The sequence below is a fragment of the Spermophilus citellus genome (genome assembly GCF_964194105.1).
Source record: "Spermophilus citellus genome assembly, chromosome: 17".
NCBI classification, from domain to species: Eukaryota; Metazoa; Chordata; class Mammalia; order Rodentia; family Sciuridae; genus Spermophilus; species Spermophilus citellus.
Window position 1 is genome coordinate 42677170 of NC_138199.1, and position 13861 is coordinate 42691030.

A 13861-nucleotide genomic window follows, 5' to 3' on the forward strand; every position below is an offset into this window, starting at 1 on the left:
AGGCTTTCGATCCTCTTTTCGGCCAGCAACTTATGTCCCCTGTATCTGCCGTCGCCGGCGCTGGCGCCGCTTCCGGTTCCGGTAGTGGCCGCTCGTACTCTCTCCCAGGCTCGGGTCATGGCTGGGAGCCGGCTGGAAACCGTAGGAAGCGTCTTTTCGCGGTGCGTACTTGCAGCCGGGCGTGGGCAGAGGATGCGGACCTCTGCACGCGTCTCGGTGGGCCATCCCCGTCCTTGCATGGGCTTGAGCAGGGCAAGGTCCCTACACGAGAAGACAGAAAGTCTAAGTAAGGGGAAGCTCTAATGCTGTCTCCTGGTTCGGAGTATTTTTAACTGACTTTATAAACTGCTTCCCTTCCCAGTAGAGGTCTCTAGGAAGAGGAAGGGAGGAAGATCCAGGCTGATGGGCCTGACTGTACCGTCCTTGCATTTTCCGTGATGGACCCGGTGGGACGCGCGAAAGGGATTTAACCCCTGGGTGTTGCTGGGTTGATGTGGTATATGGCAGTTCCCTGTAGGTGGGGAACACCTGCTGCTTTGTCCTTCCCACCTTACATGCTGTGGACTGCCTGGTGCCTTTGGTGTTCCAGGCATTGCTAGACTGATCAATGTCTCTAGCTGGCTGTTGTAATCTACTGACCTTGATTCTCTTCCCTCCCTAAGGACTCGGGATCTGCTTCGGGCTGGGGTATTGAAGGAGAAGCCCCTCTGGTATGACGTATACGAGGCCTTCCCACCGTTGAGGGAGCCGGTCTTCCAAAGACCCCGCTTGCGATATGGCAAAGCCAAAGCTCCCATTCAGGACATCTGGTATCACGAGGATCGGATAAGAGCGTGAGTGTGCAGCCTATGTGGTGATCAGAACACACCAGAAGTTAAAAAGGGAGGATTTAGGTAGCAGTCTGGTAACGAAAATAAGTTGTGGAGGTGATCTTGTATATCAAAGTCAAATTAGGGCATCAGCAGCCCTCCCTTCCCTATGGTGAGAAGAAACAGAAGTTCTTAGAAGTGGAGCCTAGCAACTGACAGATCAATTGCAGTTGTAGCGGCCTGTTTTGTGCCAATTTGCTGTGCTCCAGACACAGCTAAACTCTTTTCAATTAGTTTCTTGTAGGCCTCACTCTATACCTGTAAGGTGGGTATTCTTATCTCCATTTTATCCAAGAGGACTGTGAGAGTCAAGGAGGTTAACTTCCTGTGGTTATACAGGAGGGCAGCAGCTCTGGGAATCACATCTCTGACTCCAAGCTCATGTTGGTCATTGTGTCTGCTTTTCCGGGAGTGGAGATAGGGGATATGTGGTCTGTGGATCTAGTAGTTGGGGTCTTTGAAGTCATTCAGAATGATGCTTAAAAGTCCAAGGGATTGGGGCTGGGGTGCGACTTAGTGGTAGAGTGCTTGGCGAGGCACTGGGTTCTATCTTGGCACCACATAAAAATAAACAAATAAAATAAAGGTATTATGTCCATCTACAACTGAAAATATATGTATTAAAAAAAAAGTCCAAGGGATTTAAAACAATCATCACTAAATTTGAAAGAAAGTTTTTACATGTTTTATTTACTTGGCCTCTGTTTCCTTTTTAATAAAAAAGTAAAAACATGCTTATTATGGAAAATTTAAAGACAAAAGAGAAGCATAAAAAAGAAAGCACAAGTCACCCAAAATCCCACCATCTAGAGACAGTGATTTGAAGGCAAGCCCTGTTACTTGACTCAGCTATGTGGCCTGGGTAAATTATCCCTGTAAGCTTCAGTTTCCATATAGTAAAATATAATAATAGTACTTCTAGAGTAAAAAGGTGAATTAAGATAATGCATAAAAGTTTTTTAGTTCGTTACCTGACACAAAGTAAACCTTTAATAAATGATTGTTGTTATTAAGAACATTTGGGTCTTTCCTTGTGTTTTTTAAATATATTTTTTAGTTGTCAATGAACCTTTATTTATTTATATGCAGTGCTGAGAACTGAACCCAGTGCCTCACACATGCTAGGCAAGTTCTCTACTACTGAGCCACAACCCCAGCCCTTTCCTTGTGTTTTCTTTGTGTATGTGGAGTCTGTATATTTAATCAGTAAAGTGATACAAATAAATTGTGTCCTTTTACTTAATATTGTGAGTGATTTCTTATATTACACATTTTCAAAAACATAGCTTATTGTGAATATTCTATAAACATTTCCTTAGAGTTGGATATTTATGGTGTTTATATATTATTAGCTATAATAAATAGCAGTATTTTTTAATATATATCTTTATAACACTGATTGTTTCCTTAAGGTGTGTTTCTACCACTAGAGTTGATTAGGTCAAACATTGTGAAAATTTCAAAGTTTTTGCTGCTAATACCCAGTTTGTTTTAAAAAGGGTGTCCTACTTTCACTCTGTAGGGTGGAGAGTTAGTAGTATCTGAGAGTTTTTTCTTTCTACCTGCCAGCACTGATAATTATTTTTAAAAGTTTTTTTCTGATCTAGATTATTTTTAAAATACTGTCTAGAGATTTTAATTTGTTTCCTTGATTAGTAAGTTTCCCCACTTTGGTGTTAATTTGCCATTATATTTTTGTTTGAAATATCTTTTTTTAAAATCTGTTGTAATAATTATTACTATTAGTCTATTTATTTTATTCTTCTTTTGCTAAGGCTGGCTTCAAACTTGTTCTCTTTCAACTTACTGAGTAGCTAGAATTATAGTCATGATCTACCATGTCCAGCAATAATTGTAAATACTTATCAGAGTTTTTTTTTTTTTATCATTTTAATTTTGTTTTTGAGGTGAGGTCTTGCTTTGTTGCCTAGACTGGCCTCTAACTCTTAGGCTCAAGGGATCCTCCTGCCTCAGCCTCCCAAGTAGCTGGTACCATAGGTGCATGCAACCACACTCAGCTTTCAATTAGAGTTCTTTATAGAATCAAAGATAAATATTGCAAACATTTGTTATCCATAATGCTTTTTTTAGTGTATAGAAATTGATTATTTTATTCCATGAATGTTTTCTGTGGTGCTTTCTATGTGCCAACCATTGTGCCAGACATTGTGCTGAGCACTGGAATATTTTATGTATTCAAATATACCATTTTTTTTCTTTCTGTTGGCCTCATTGCCCTTAGTTTTAGAGTGTTTAGGAAGATCTTTTTCAGTAAATTCAATTATCTTTTTCTGAGTTACTTTCAAAGTGCAAATTAGGTGTTGAAAGTAGTAGAAATATTTGTTCTTTAATCTCCATTTCTCCTTTCCTCTCCTTTCCCCTCAAACCTAAATACCTGGGGTTGGGGTTATACTCAGTGGCAGAGCGCTTGCCTTGCACATGTTAGGCACTGGGTTTGATCCTCAGCACCAATTAAAAATAAATAAAATAAAATAAAGATATTGTGTGTATCTTAAAAAAAATAAACTTAAAAACCCCCCAAACCCTAAATAACCTAAGTAACTAAACGCAAATGAAGCTAGAGTATCCTTCCCCCTGCAGCTTGAATAGCTTAAATAACACGTACTTGTTAATTGTTTGTCATCAACCTTCTTACAAATGACTTTAAAGTCCTCTATTTTTTCTCAGTAAAGAACAATTCAGATGTCACACTCTTAGAGATTGCTCTCTGCTGCCTCCCCATGTTAGTGTCTTCCAGAATATTCTGAGTACTTTATTCATATTGACCCTGTGAGGGTCTGAAGCCTGTCTTTAATAGTTCTGCATGCCAAGTACCATCTTTATCCAACAATACACATTTAGGTTTGTTTTGTGGGAGGTGAGGGGTGGGCTACCAGGGATTGAACTCAGGGGCACTCAACCACTGAGCCACACCCCCAGTCCTATTTCGTATTTTATTTAGAATCAGGATCTCACTGAGTTACTTAGTGCTTCGCTCAGGCTGAGGCTGGCTTTGAACTTGCGGTCCTCCCATCTCAGCTTCCCATGCTGCTGGGATTACAGGCATGTGCTACTGTGCCTGGCAACAATACACATTTATTAAGCACTACCATGGGCCAGTTACTATCTGATTTATCCTTGTAATTAGTGCCCAGTACTTGACATGGAAGTTGCTCATTAGTTTGCCCAGATGAAAAATTAATAGATTAATGAATGAAATAATAGATTAATTAGAATCACTCTAGTAGAGTTACTTTCAAAGTGCATATTAGGTGTTGTTCATTAATCTCCATTCCTCCTTCCCTCTCCTTTCCCTTCAAACCTAAATAACCTAAGTAAATAAAAAAGAAAATCCTTGAAGAGGAAGAGTGAAGGAACAAGATTAGAATTGTTTGGAGAATAGCCAACAGAGTTTTGTGAGCTCTCTGAAGCATCTTCTGGAATAGTGGATCAGAAGCCACTTCTGTGGCCACATTCAGCTTTCCCGGACATAGATCTGCACTGCACCACTCACTGAGAATTTACTGACATAGCCCATCCCCTCAAACACTGACGTCAGTTTTGAACCTACAGTTTATTTTAAATGTTGAGATTGGTGATTGTGCCTAATTGAAGTTAATACACATCCTTTATTCTTAATCATTATTCCTGAGTGCAAGAAAATGGATTGATAAAGTCTTTACTTAGTTGGGATCTAGGCTTTTCTTTCCTTTCTTTTTTTGTACTAGGGATTGAATCCAGGGGCACCTCATTACAAGCTACATTTTAAGTCCTGTTTATTTTATTTTGTGGCAGGGTCTTGCTAAGTGGCAAGGATTGAACTTGGGATTCTGCTGCAGCCTCCTGATTTGCTGGGGTCACAGACCTGTGCCACCAATGTCTGGCAAGATCCAGGCATCTTTTATTTGAGGACTCTTTTTCCACAGCATTTTCTTAAGGTGGCAGAATAAGTATGTGGAAATTTTCAGGATAGGAATGAGATATTTGGGGGAATCAGACTTTTTATTATGATTTTGCTTAGATCCATTGCATGTACTTGTGCAGGATGCTTTTGTGCTTCATTTATACATTGACATAATTTGTGCCTCTATGGATGGCATTGGAACTGGATGATAGGTCATTGGAGAATGTGGAATCAAAAGACAAGCAAAGAAACTGGGAAAAAATTTAGTAGCACACATGACAAAGGACTAATTTTCTATTTACGTAACGACAGGGTTTGCTCATAGACCAGTAAGCAAAAGACCACTATTTTAGTTTGGGTTGCTATAAGAAATTCTGTGGCCTGGGTGGCTTGTAGACAACTGAAATTTATTACTCATAGTTTTGGAGATTAGAAAGTCTGAGATCAGAGTTCCGGTAGGGCCCCTCTTCTCTTCCCAATTCGAAGAGGGCCCTCTTGCTGTCGTCACATGGAGGCAAGCAGGGTGAGGAAGCAAACCCTCTCCTCTTCTCTAAGGGCACTAATCCTGTCATGTGGGTTGTACCCGTGGCCTGATAACCTCTCAATGGTCCCATCATTAAACCTTGGGAATTAGGGTTTTATCCTAGGAATTTTAGGGGCCACAAACATTCAGTCCACGGCAACCACCAAATAGAAAAGAGCATAGATAGTTCACAGAAAAGGAAATTCAATTTGCCTTTAAACTTGAAAAGATCACTAAAAAACAAATAAACAAACAAAAAAACCTAATAATCCCTGCTACTTGAGAGTTTAAGGCAGGAGAATCATAAGTTTGGGGTCAGCCTGGGTAAATTAACAAGACCCTGCCTAGAAAGAGAGAGAGAGAGAAAATAGAGAAGGAATGAAAGAGCAAGCCTGGAGGGTGTAGTGTGGTGGAGTGCTTCCTAGGAAGTACAGAGCCCAGGGTTCAGTCTTCCCTACTGCAACAAACAACTAGAGTGAGGTATGATTTCTCAGCTATTAAGTTGGCAAAGATCAAAAAGTTGGAATATAATAGCTTGGTCTGGATACAGGGAGACAGGCACTCCTATACGACTGGTGTGACTGTAAATTGGTACAGCTGCTTTGGAAAGCATTTGGCAGTTTGGAAGGCTAATTTACAAATGCATATATCTCGATCCAATAATACCGTTTTTGTGTAAATTTAATTCACAGACTTATGTGCACAGTGCAGGAGGAACTATAGATACAGATAATTCTTGTAGCACTGTCTAGAGCAGCAAAGAACTGGAAACATTCTGTATGTACTGATTTGAGATAATTGTTAATAAGACAAGACATTAGGAGTGGGAAATGAGTAACTGCATAATGGTTACAGGGTCTCTTTTGGGGATGATGAAAATGTTTTGGAATTAGAAAGCGGTCATAGTGATTATACTAAATGTCGCTCAGTTGAGTAAATTTTTATGTGAACTTTACTGCAATTAAAAAAAATAAGATATAGAGCAGAATCTCCCATTCTTTGGGAATGTGACTATGACAGGGAATGATAGATGCTGGTGTGGGATATTTCTGGGTGGATGTGCAAGAAATTGGTTCATGTTGCTTCCTGAGAGAGGAACTGGGAAATTGGGGTGCAGAAGGGAGAGGGATATTAACTCTTTACTTCCCATGGCCTAGAAATTATTCTGTATTCCTTCCGCCCTGCTGTCCACAATCTATAATTGGAGATTTATATCATATTGTTCGTATTTTCCAGGAAATTTTATTCTGCCTATGGGTCTGGCCAAAAAGCTTTTGATCTGTTCAACCCAAACTTCAAGTCAAACTGTCAACGGTAAGCCATTTTCAAGCTGTGAGTTACTCCCTACAAGGATTTAGTCATCAGTCTGAGGAGTTTTGTTGAACTTTACTTCAGAAAAAGATGTAGTGCTTGGTGCTGTGTAGCACATATCTTGAGTGCCCTGCACACAGACCTCAGGTGTGGTTGCTTGGGATTCCAGGTTTGTGGAGAAGTACATTGAGCTGCAGAAGCTTGGAGAAATAGATGAAGAGAAATTATTTGTGGAAACGGGGAAGGCTTTATTGGCAGAAGGTGTCATTTTAAGACGAGTAGGAGAAACAAAGACTGTGAGTACTTTATTATAAGATTGTTACTGTTAGGCTCGGGGTGTAGCTCAGTGGTGGAGCCCTTGACCAACCTTTGTGAGACCCGGGGTTCTACCCTCTGCACTGAAAAAAAGAAGCTGGTGTTAAAATGGGTTTTGTTCCTATTTGACAGAAATTAAAGGGGAGTTTGTTTGTTTTCTTTTTTGCAACCTTGGCTCATATTCTAAAACTTAAGAGCAAATACTGTTAGATTGAATGTACTGGAATTTTGTGGTAATGACTGCCATTTAGAACAAGTGAGTTGTTATTAGGACTCTTGAAATTATGATTCTGTATCGATTTTTATCATATTTACTATTTGTCATTACAGAATTTGTTAGTGCTAAATTTTTCAGAATGTGTCTAGTCATATGGCTCTAGCCAGTTAATTGAGTGGAAATGATAACATCTGCATTACTTATATCTGGTCTTTTAAGCAGCAGGAAGGTAGTCACATTTCCTGGAAATCTGAACATGCAAGTGTCACACCTCAAACTGCATTGGAAGGAAACCAGCCTCAGAAAGACGTTGCCCAGGACCCGAATTTGGAGACACCTGAAGTGCAGTCTAAAGGTCTCTCCCCTCCCTGAAGGACTGGTGTACTGTGAACACTGACGGACAGCTGTGCTCACTGGATGAGTGCTGAGCTATTTTTAACAGTTGAACTATGTAAATGTTTCTTGATCTCTAAGGCACTGTGTTTGCCTTGTCTTAGTTCCTTTTTCCGGATTGTTATAAGCTCAGTATCATGGTTTGAAAGAAGCAGTTTTGTGAACTTTCAGGACATTACTAAATAAAGGATTCCCTGGCTGCTTATAAAGTAAATTTACTTTGAATTTGTAAATAACATGAAGAAACCTTCATAAAGATTGTTTGAACGGGCCTTGTTCTGAATAGGTTTGCTCAGAGGTGTGTGTTAGCATGTGGCTGGCTGCATTTGATTCTCTGACATGAATCTTGTCTGGATCCTTCAGGTTTTTACTTGCACACGTAGTGTGCTCCCTTGACAGCTGTTTCTGTTGGCAGATAATCTTGGTACTTTTTGCCGTAAAACTGTTAACTTCAGCTCAAGAGTCTGAGCTGACCTGTGCTTTGTGGGGGAGAGTGAGGACCTGTCTTTAGACAAAGGTCAGAACTTGAATTTCATGGATTAAGTGTGTTGGAGACAATTGGCTTAAGCCTGCACATAGTAGACTGCTTGGAAAATGTCTGTTGAATGAGTGAATGAATGAATGATTATACCCAACTCAAGACTGAATTTAAATGGTGTCTCTGGAGATCACTGGATCGCCTGGGTGGTGGGGGGCATCTAATTCAGATGTACTCCATGAACATCTTCCCTCCCTCATCCTCACTGGCTGGACATATGAATTGACTTTCTCATTTCCCTGGATTTTACTAAATAAATGAAACATTCCTCTGTTATTTGTGAATAAGTTGCTTCCAAAATTTCTTGATTTAAAACCAGTGTAGCATTTCCCCCGATTGTTCTGTGTGTGGTCTTCTGGTAGGCTGAAAGAGGGTCTGCCTCTCACAGCACCTCTCACGGGTGCTCAGTGCATGAAGGCCATTGAGTCCATGAGGCAAAAGCAATTCTCAGCTGGGTTCCCCTCACCCCACAACATTTGTCACTGTTTTACAATTCCTTGTGTTTAAGGAATACTTCACTTTTAGATGGGGGAGTAAATTTCATTCATTCAAAGACTGAGCAGTTGGGTACTGAATATCTGGCCAGACCTTGGGAAGAGGATCTAACAAGCAGGTAAACAAGGTAGTAACACTTGGGGGAGTAGGGGAAGTCATACTATGTCTCTAAAACTCATGATTCTGTTTTTTTTGCTTTTATTTTTAAGTTGTAGATGGACACCATACCTTTATTTTATTTATTTTTATGTGGTTCTGAGGATTGAACCCAGTGCCTCACATGTGTTAACCAAGCACTGTACCACTGAGCTATATATAACTCCAGCCCATGTTTCGGGGTTTTTGAAAAAGCAGTTTCTTTACCACAATGATGAAGACTTTTGCTACCAGGGATTGATTGAACTCAGAGGAGCTTAGCCACTCAGCCACATTCCCAACCCTTTTAAATTTTATTTTATTTTGAGACAGGGTGTCACTAAGTTGATTAGGGTAGTCACTACATTGCTGAGGCTGACTTTGAACTTGCAATCCTCCTGCCTCAGCCTCTCTAGTTGCTGGGATTCCAGGTGTGCACTACTGCACCCATCTGAAAACTTTTTTAAAAAAAAGTTGTTATGTAATTCTTTAAGAACTTATACATTATCAGGATATAGAATTTAAAGGTAAAAAGTCCCATCCCTATTGCTCAGTCACCCATCCTCACCCCAGGCTACCATTTCCTTGTGTGACCTTGCAGAAATATTTGAGTGTATATATGGAGTCACTATGCACACTATTTTGTACGTTATTTTTTGCAGTTAATATGTCTTAGATATCCTTTGCCCTGATGTTTTGTGATTTAGCCAGTGCCCAATTGATGAGAATAATCGTTTCTGTTTTACTGAGCTGGAAATGGGCCAGCATAGTATAGTGTGCGGTGGTCAAGGAAAAGCCCATCTTCAATTTTTGTAATCTCTCTCGTAGAAACTGTGCTCAGTTCTGTCCTTACCAGCAATTTAAGAGAATGCTCATTCACCCCACATTTTGATCTTGTTAAATGAGATGGGCTCAATGTGGCAGGCCTGGGCCTATAGAGGGGTGAGAGACTGACTGGCAGCAAACCTCTGGAGGGGAAGAAGGCTGCTGTCACACACTGCCTTCTTCCCGTGGAGTCTCAGTGGTGGAAGCGTGTGAAAGGTATGAAGCTTTGAGAACCTTTTCCACAGTTTGGGCAAAAGCCATTATCTGGTCCCTACAGTGTTCTTGAAGGGAATGGAAGCGTGACATTCTTGCCTTTAAAAAGCTGAAAATGAAGTTGGGAAGACAAGGGTGACTTGAGAACAGCAAGAACCTTTTGAATCATGATATAAATATACTGCAGAGGCTCCTGGGCGAGAGACCAGCCCTGCACTAGTCCAGGCGTCCTGCATGTAAGCCGGGAAGGGCGGGCGGGGATGAACTGTGTGCACTGTCTCTTCTGCCAGAGGCACTCTCCTTGCCACCAAGGTCTTCAGGGGGCAACTTAAATGGCGTTTCAGTTGGTGTCTGCTCAGAACCTTCTCTTGTTTGTATCCAATGTCAAGTCCCTGTTGAACTCCCACACAGACGGCACTCATAGGCACTTCCCTTAGTAGACCTGGTCTGCTATCTCTACTCCTGCCTGATGTACTGTGGCCTTCATTCCATATCAAGAGCATAAATAGGGGCAGAGATTCTCAGCCAGTCTTTTAGGAACACACCCTCCTCCAAGCAGAGGAAGTGTGTATCCAGGTTATAGTGAATTTTGCACAAGTCAGAAAATCTGGGTATTTGTGGATATCCAGTTTTTACTGGTGTAGCCCCTGTCAGTCTTCAGCCTATGAAATAAGGAGAGTGATTGCTTTGTTGGTGACCAGTTAGTGTTGTGAGGGTTGAGATAAGGGGTACGAAGTTCACCCATCACGTGTAACTGGTGCTTTCATTAGTATTTTGAGTAGTGGAAAACGGGTTTGATGGATAAGGTGGGATCAGATCATGGTGGCCTCGACAGACACATGGAGGAGTTCAGTTGGGATAAAGAATGCAGTTGGGGGAGTGGGCAGGGAGGCCGAGGAGGAGACAGCTATTCCAAGTTACAAACCCAAATGATTAGAAATCTAGCAGTGTCACTAATAGACAGGGAAGAGGAATCTGAGTTTCAGGAAGAGAGCTTCAGTTCTGCTAAGTTGGAGGTGATAATGCAGCAGTGTCCAAGTGACAGACGGGCTGTGGGACAGGTGTCTGGAGACAGGGAGGAAATTCCCATACGGGGGTCAGGTTTGGAGCAAGGAGAATGATTGAACTCTCTAAGGAGGATGGAAAGACACAGGATATAGGGACTGGCCAGGTGAGTGCTCTTAATTAAAGGACAGGAAGGAGAAAAATAGCAAAAGAAAATGACTCCTACATCTTCCATCATCCCAATACCAAGGCTTGTTTAAGTGGTTCTGGATCCACTGGGTTGTACAGAGTTCTGCCTTTGCTTTTGTTGGGAAGACCTGATTCTTGCTTGGGGTCCTTAGAAAACTAGCCCAATTAAAGAAGAAAAAATTTCCCTCCAGGACTGGGGCTTGATCCTAGGGCCTTGTGCATGCAGGTAAACATTACTGCTGAGCCACATCCCCAGGCCCTTTTTATAGTTTTCTTTCTTTTTTGATAACTTTATTTATTTTTATGTGGTGTTGAAGATCGAACCCAGTGCCTCACATGTGCTAGGCAAGCACTCTGCCACTGAACCACAACCCCAGCCCATGTAGTTTAGTTTTCTTTGTGTTGTACTCTTTGCATCCAGAGAATTTGATTTTGTTAAAATGATGCCTTTCTTTTTAAATAAATGATGACTTGCCCCCTTAAAAGCATCCAGCAGATTTCCTGTTTTGAAACAAATTCAAGAAGGATGATAAAAGTACCTGAGGTTAGTACTGGTACTCGCCTCTGCTCCTGAGGGTCCAGATGTGGCACACAGGAGTCCTTGGGCCTCATGCATCCTCCTCAGCTCTAGGCTATATACCAAGCCTGCTGCCTGACTCAGAGCCGGGATGGCAGCTGATTCCATGCGGGCTGGGACATAAGACATAAAAGTGAAAGTGAATTGGCACTGTTGCATCCAGAGCACAGAGCACTGTGGAGCTAGGAACAAGGAAAGGTGAGTCAGGTCAGGGTGGGGCAGGGAAGTGGGGCCTTTACTGTGTTCCGAGCTCTATTCCAGAATAACCAAAGGTGGAAGACTGGCTCTGGCTTGGTGAGTCGTGTTTCCAGCCTCTGACTGCTCAGTGAGATGAAGGCTCTGAGCAGGTTCAGAGCAACTTGCTTGAGGTCACCTTGGCTGGCAGAGGAAGGGCACCTGCCCTCCTGTGGAAAAGACAGGAAATGGCATTCATGTCACTCCTAGGGTGGCCCTCGGTGTGGCAGGCAGGTCTCTGATTGAATGAGTCCTGCACTGAGGCAGTTTGTGTGGAGATGCTGAACCAGGCAGGTGGTTACTGTGGCACAATAATGAGAAGGTTGCTAGGGGAGGGCGAAGGAAACAGGAAACAAGGTGTTATGTCCCCTAAAAATGTCACCACCATCACCACCTTCCTTCCATGAATAAAGAGAGTTTCATTGCTAGCTGACAATGAAACTACATTTCGAGTGTAGTTTTTTACCCTTGATTGACGCTTTTCCTGGACTGTAACTTAAGTAAACATCAGTCCCCTGACCTTCTAATTGCTCAGTTCTTTTAATTAAAAGATGATTCTAAGCAACATCAAGTAGTGGTCTATTTATTATTTATCAAGCATTTTCCTTCCAGCAGTTAGTGAAAGGTCAGTGGCTTCAATGGATGCTTTGTTTTTGGTGAGCAGTTTAGATGAAAAAGATATATAATCAATCTCAGCTCCCTCCTGTTTGCTCACGGGCAGGACACTGTTTAATAGTCATTTGTGGCATTTAGGATCGCAGGCCTTGGAAACATGCAGAAAAGTGCATGTGCATCCCTTGCTGCTGAACATTTCTCCAAAAGTAAACATCAGGTTGTGATTATGGTTAATAATGAGGTATTGATTGTCTGAGAATGTCACCGCCTGGGAGCATCCAGCTCCAGCACCACTAGATGGCGCTGTACTCCTGCTGTTCAACTAGTATTTTATTTCCTTGCCTCAGGGTACCTTGCCTTTCAAGGTTGGCGAGTGTCCTTGTAAAATAACATTCTGGCTGAGATTTAGGAAGCTGAGGTCCTGGGGTGTTTTTGAGATGGGGTAAGATGGAGGGGACAGGCCATAGGACAAATGACAAAGGCCTGCTGGTGTGTGTGTGGTGAGGGCAGGTGGTATCAGTACTCTTGCTCTTGTACCATAATAGGAGCAGGAGAGGAAGGAACTAACTGTGCTGAGCCCCTGGAGACTCTGCCCAGAGCAGTGTTTCCTAACCTCCAGTCAATGACACATCTGCGAATTTGCAGTGGAGGATGATGGGAGAGAACAGTGCAGTGAGGAGCAGCGGAAAAAAAACCAGGCCTGGGAGGAACAGAAACCCTCATTAGTGCTTTGTCTTGTGATATTGGGGAGTTAGTGAAAAACCTGAGCCTCAATGTGCTTATCTAAGATAGGAATAATAATATCTGTCTCATCAAGTTGTAAGAATCAGATGAGAACATGAACTGAGTTCTCGGCAGTCGTCAGTCTTTGCTCTCCATGCCCCAAAGGCTCTCAGAAACTGTGATCCTGCTTCATGGGGGAGGACCAGGCATTAGATTAACATGGAGAGAAACAAAAATGGCACTTTGTCCCCTTTCACCAGCCACTCTCTCAATCCCCCATTGTAGTAGTTACTATCTCCTTCTAGCACCAAATAATAAATAAATACATTAATTAATTAATGTTTTAAAAGATGAAAAGCAAAAAGAACAAAGGAGAAAATCAAACATCTTAGGAACTTGTCTACTTTTGGAACTTACCCAATACTAGTGGGTTTTACTTTTACTTAGTTATTTCTTAGATTACATGTGTAGACATCAATATCTTAGTGGCACTCCCTCACCCTTCCTTTACTTTCTTATAATTCTCCCCCCTCCATATTTGTATACCCTTTTTTTATTTCACTCCCTACCCTACACCCCAGATTATGGAGGAAAGCTGGAAGGTCACTACCTAGAGGCCTAGCTGAGGAAAGTGGGTCTAGCCTGAGGGCCTCGAGCTGGTCAGCAATTGAGGCAGGAATTTCTGGAACCCCCTCTGATCATTCTGCTGATGAAGGGAATGAGGAGGCCATGGGATACCAGGGCTGAAGTGGTAGGCAGGGTGGGGGTGAGGCCTGAACG

The 13861-nt window shown here is 42.0% G+C and overlaps 1 protein-coding gene across 2 annotated transcripts; it reads left to right on the forward strand.

Moving 5' to 3' along the window:
* The first annotated feature begins 6 nt into the window (after positions 1–6).
* MRPS23 (mitochondrial ribosomal protein S23) lies at positions 7–8346 on the forward strand. Of its 2 annotated transcripts, none has more exons than XM_081272629.1 (5): positions 7–161; positions 663–833; positions 6533–6610; positions 6777–6903; positions 7359–8346. In XM_081272629.1, exons 1-5 carry the CDS (start codon positions 118–120, stop codon positions 7509–7511), a joined length of 573 nt encoding a protein of 190 aa, XP_081128755.1. In that variant the 5' UTR covers positions 7–117; the 3' UTR covers positions 7512–8346. The 2 variants fall into 2 exon arrangements, with proteins under 2 accessions (XP_081128755.1, XP_081128756.1); XM_081272630.1 differs by having other exon boundaries at positions 7362–8346.
* Positions 8347–13861: the final 5515 nt, after the last annotated feature.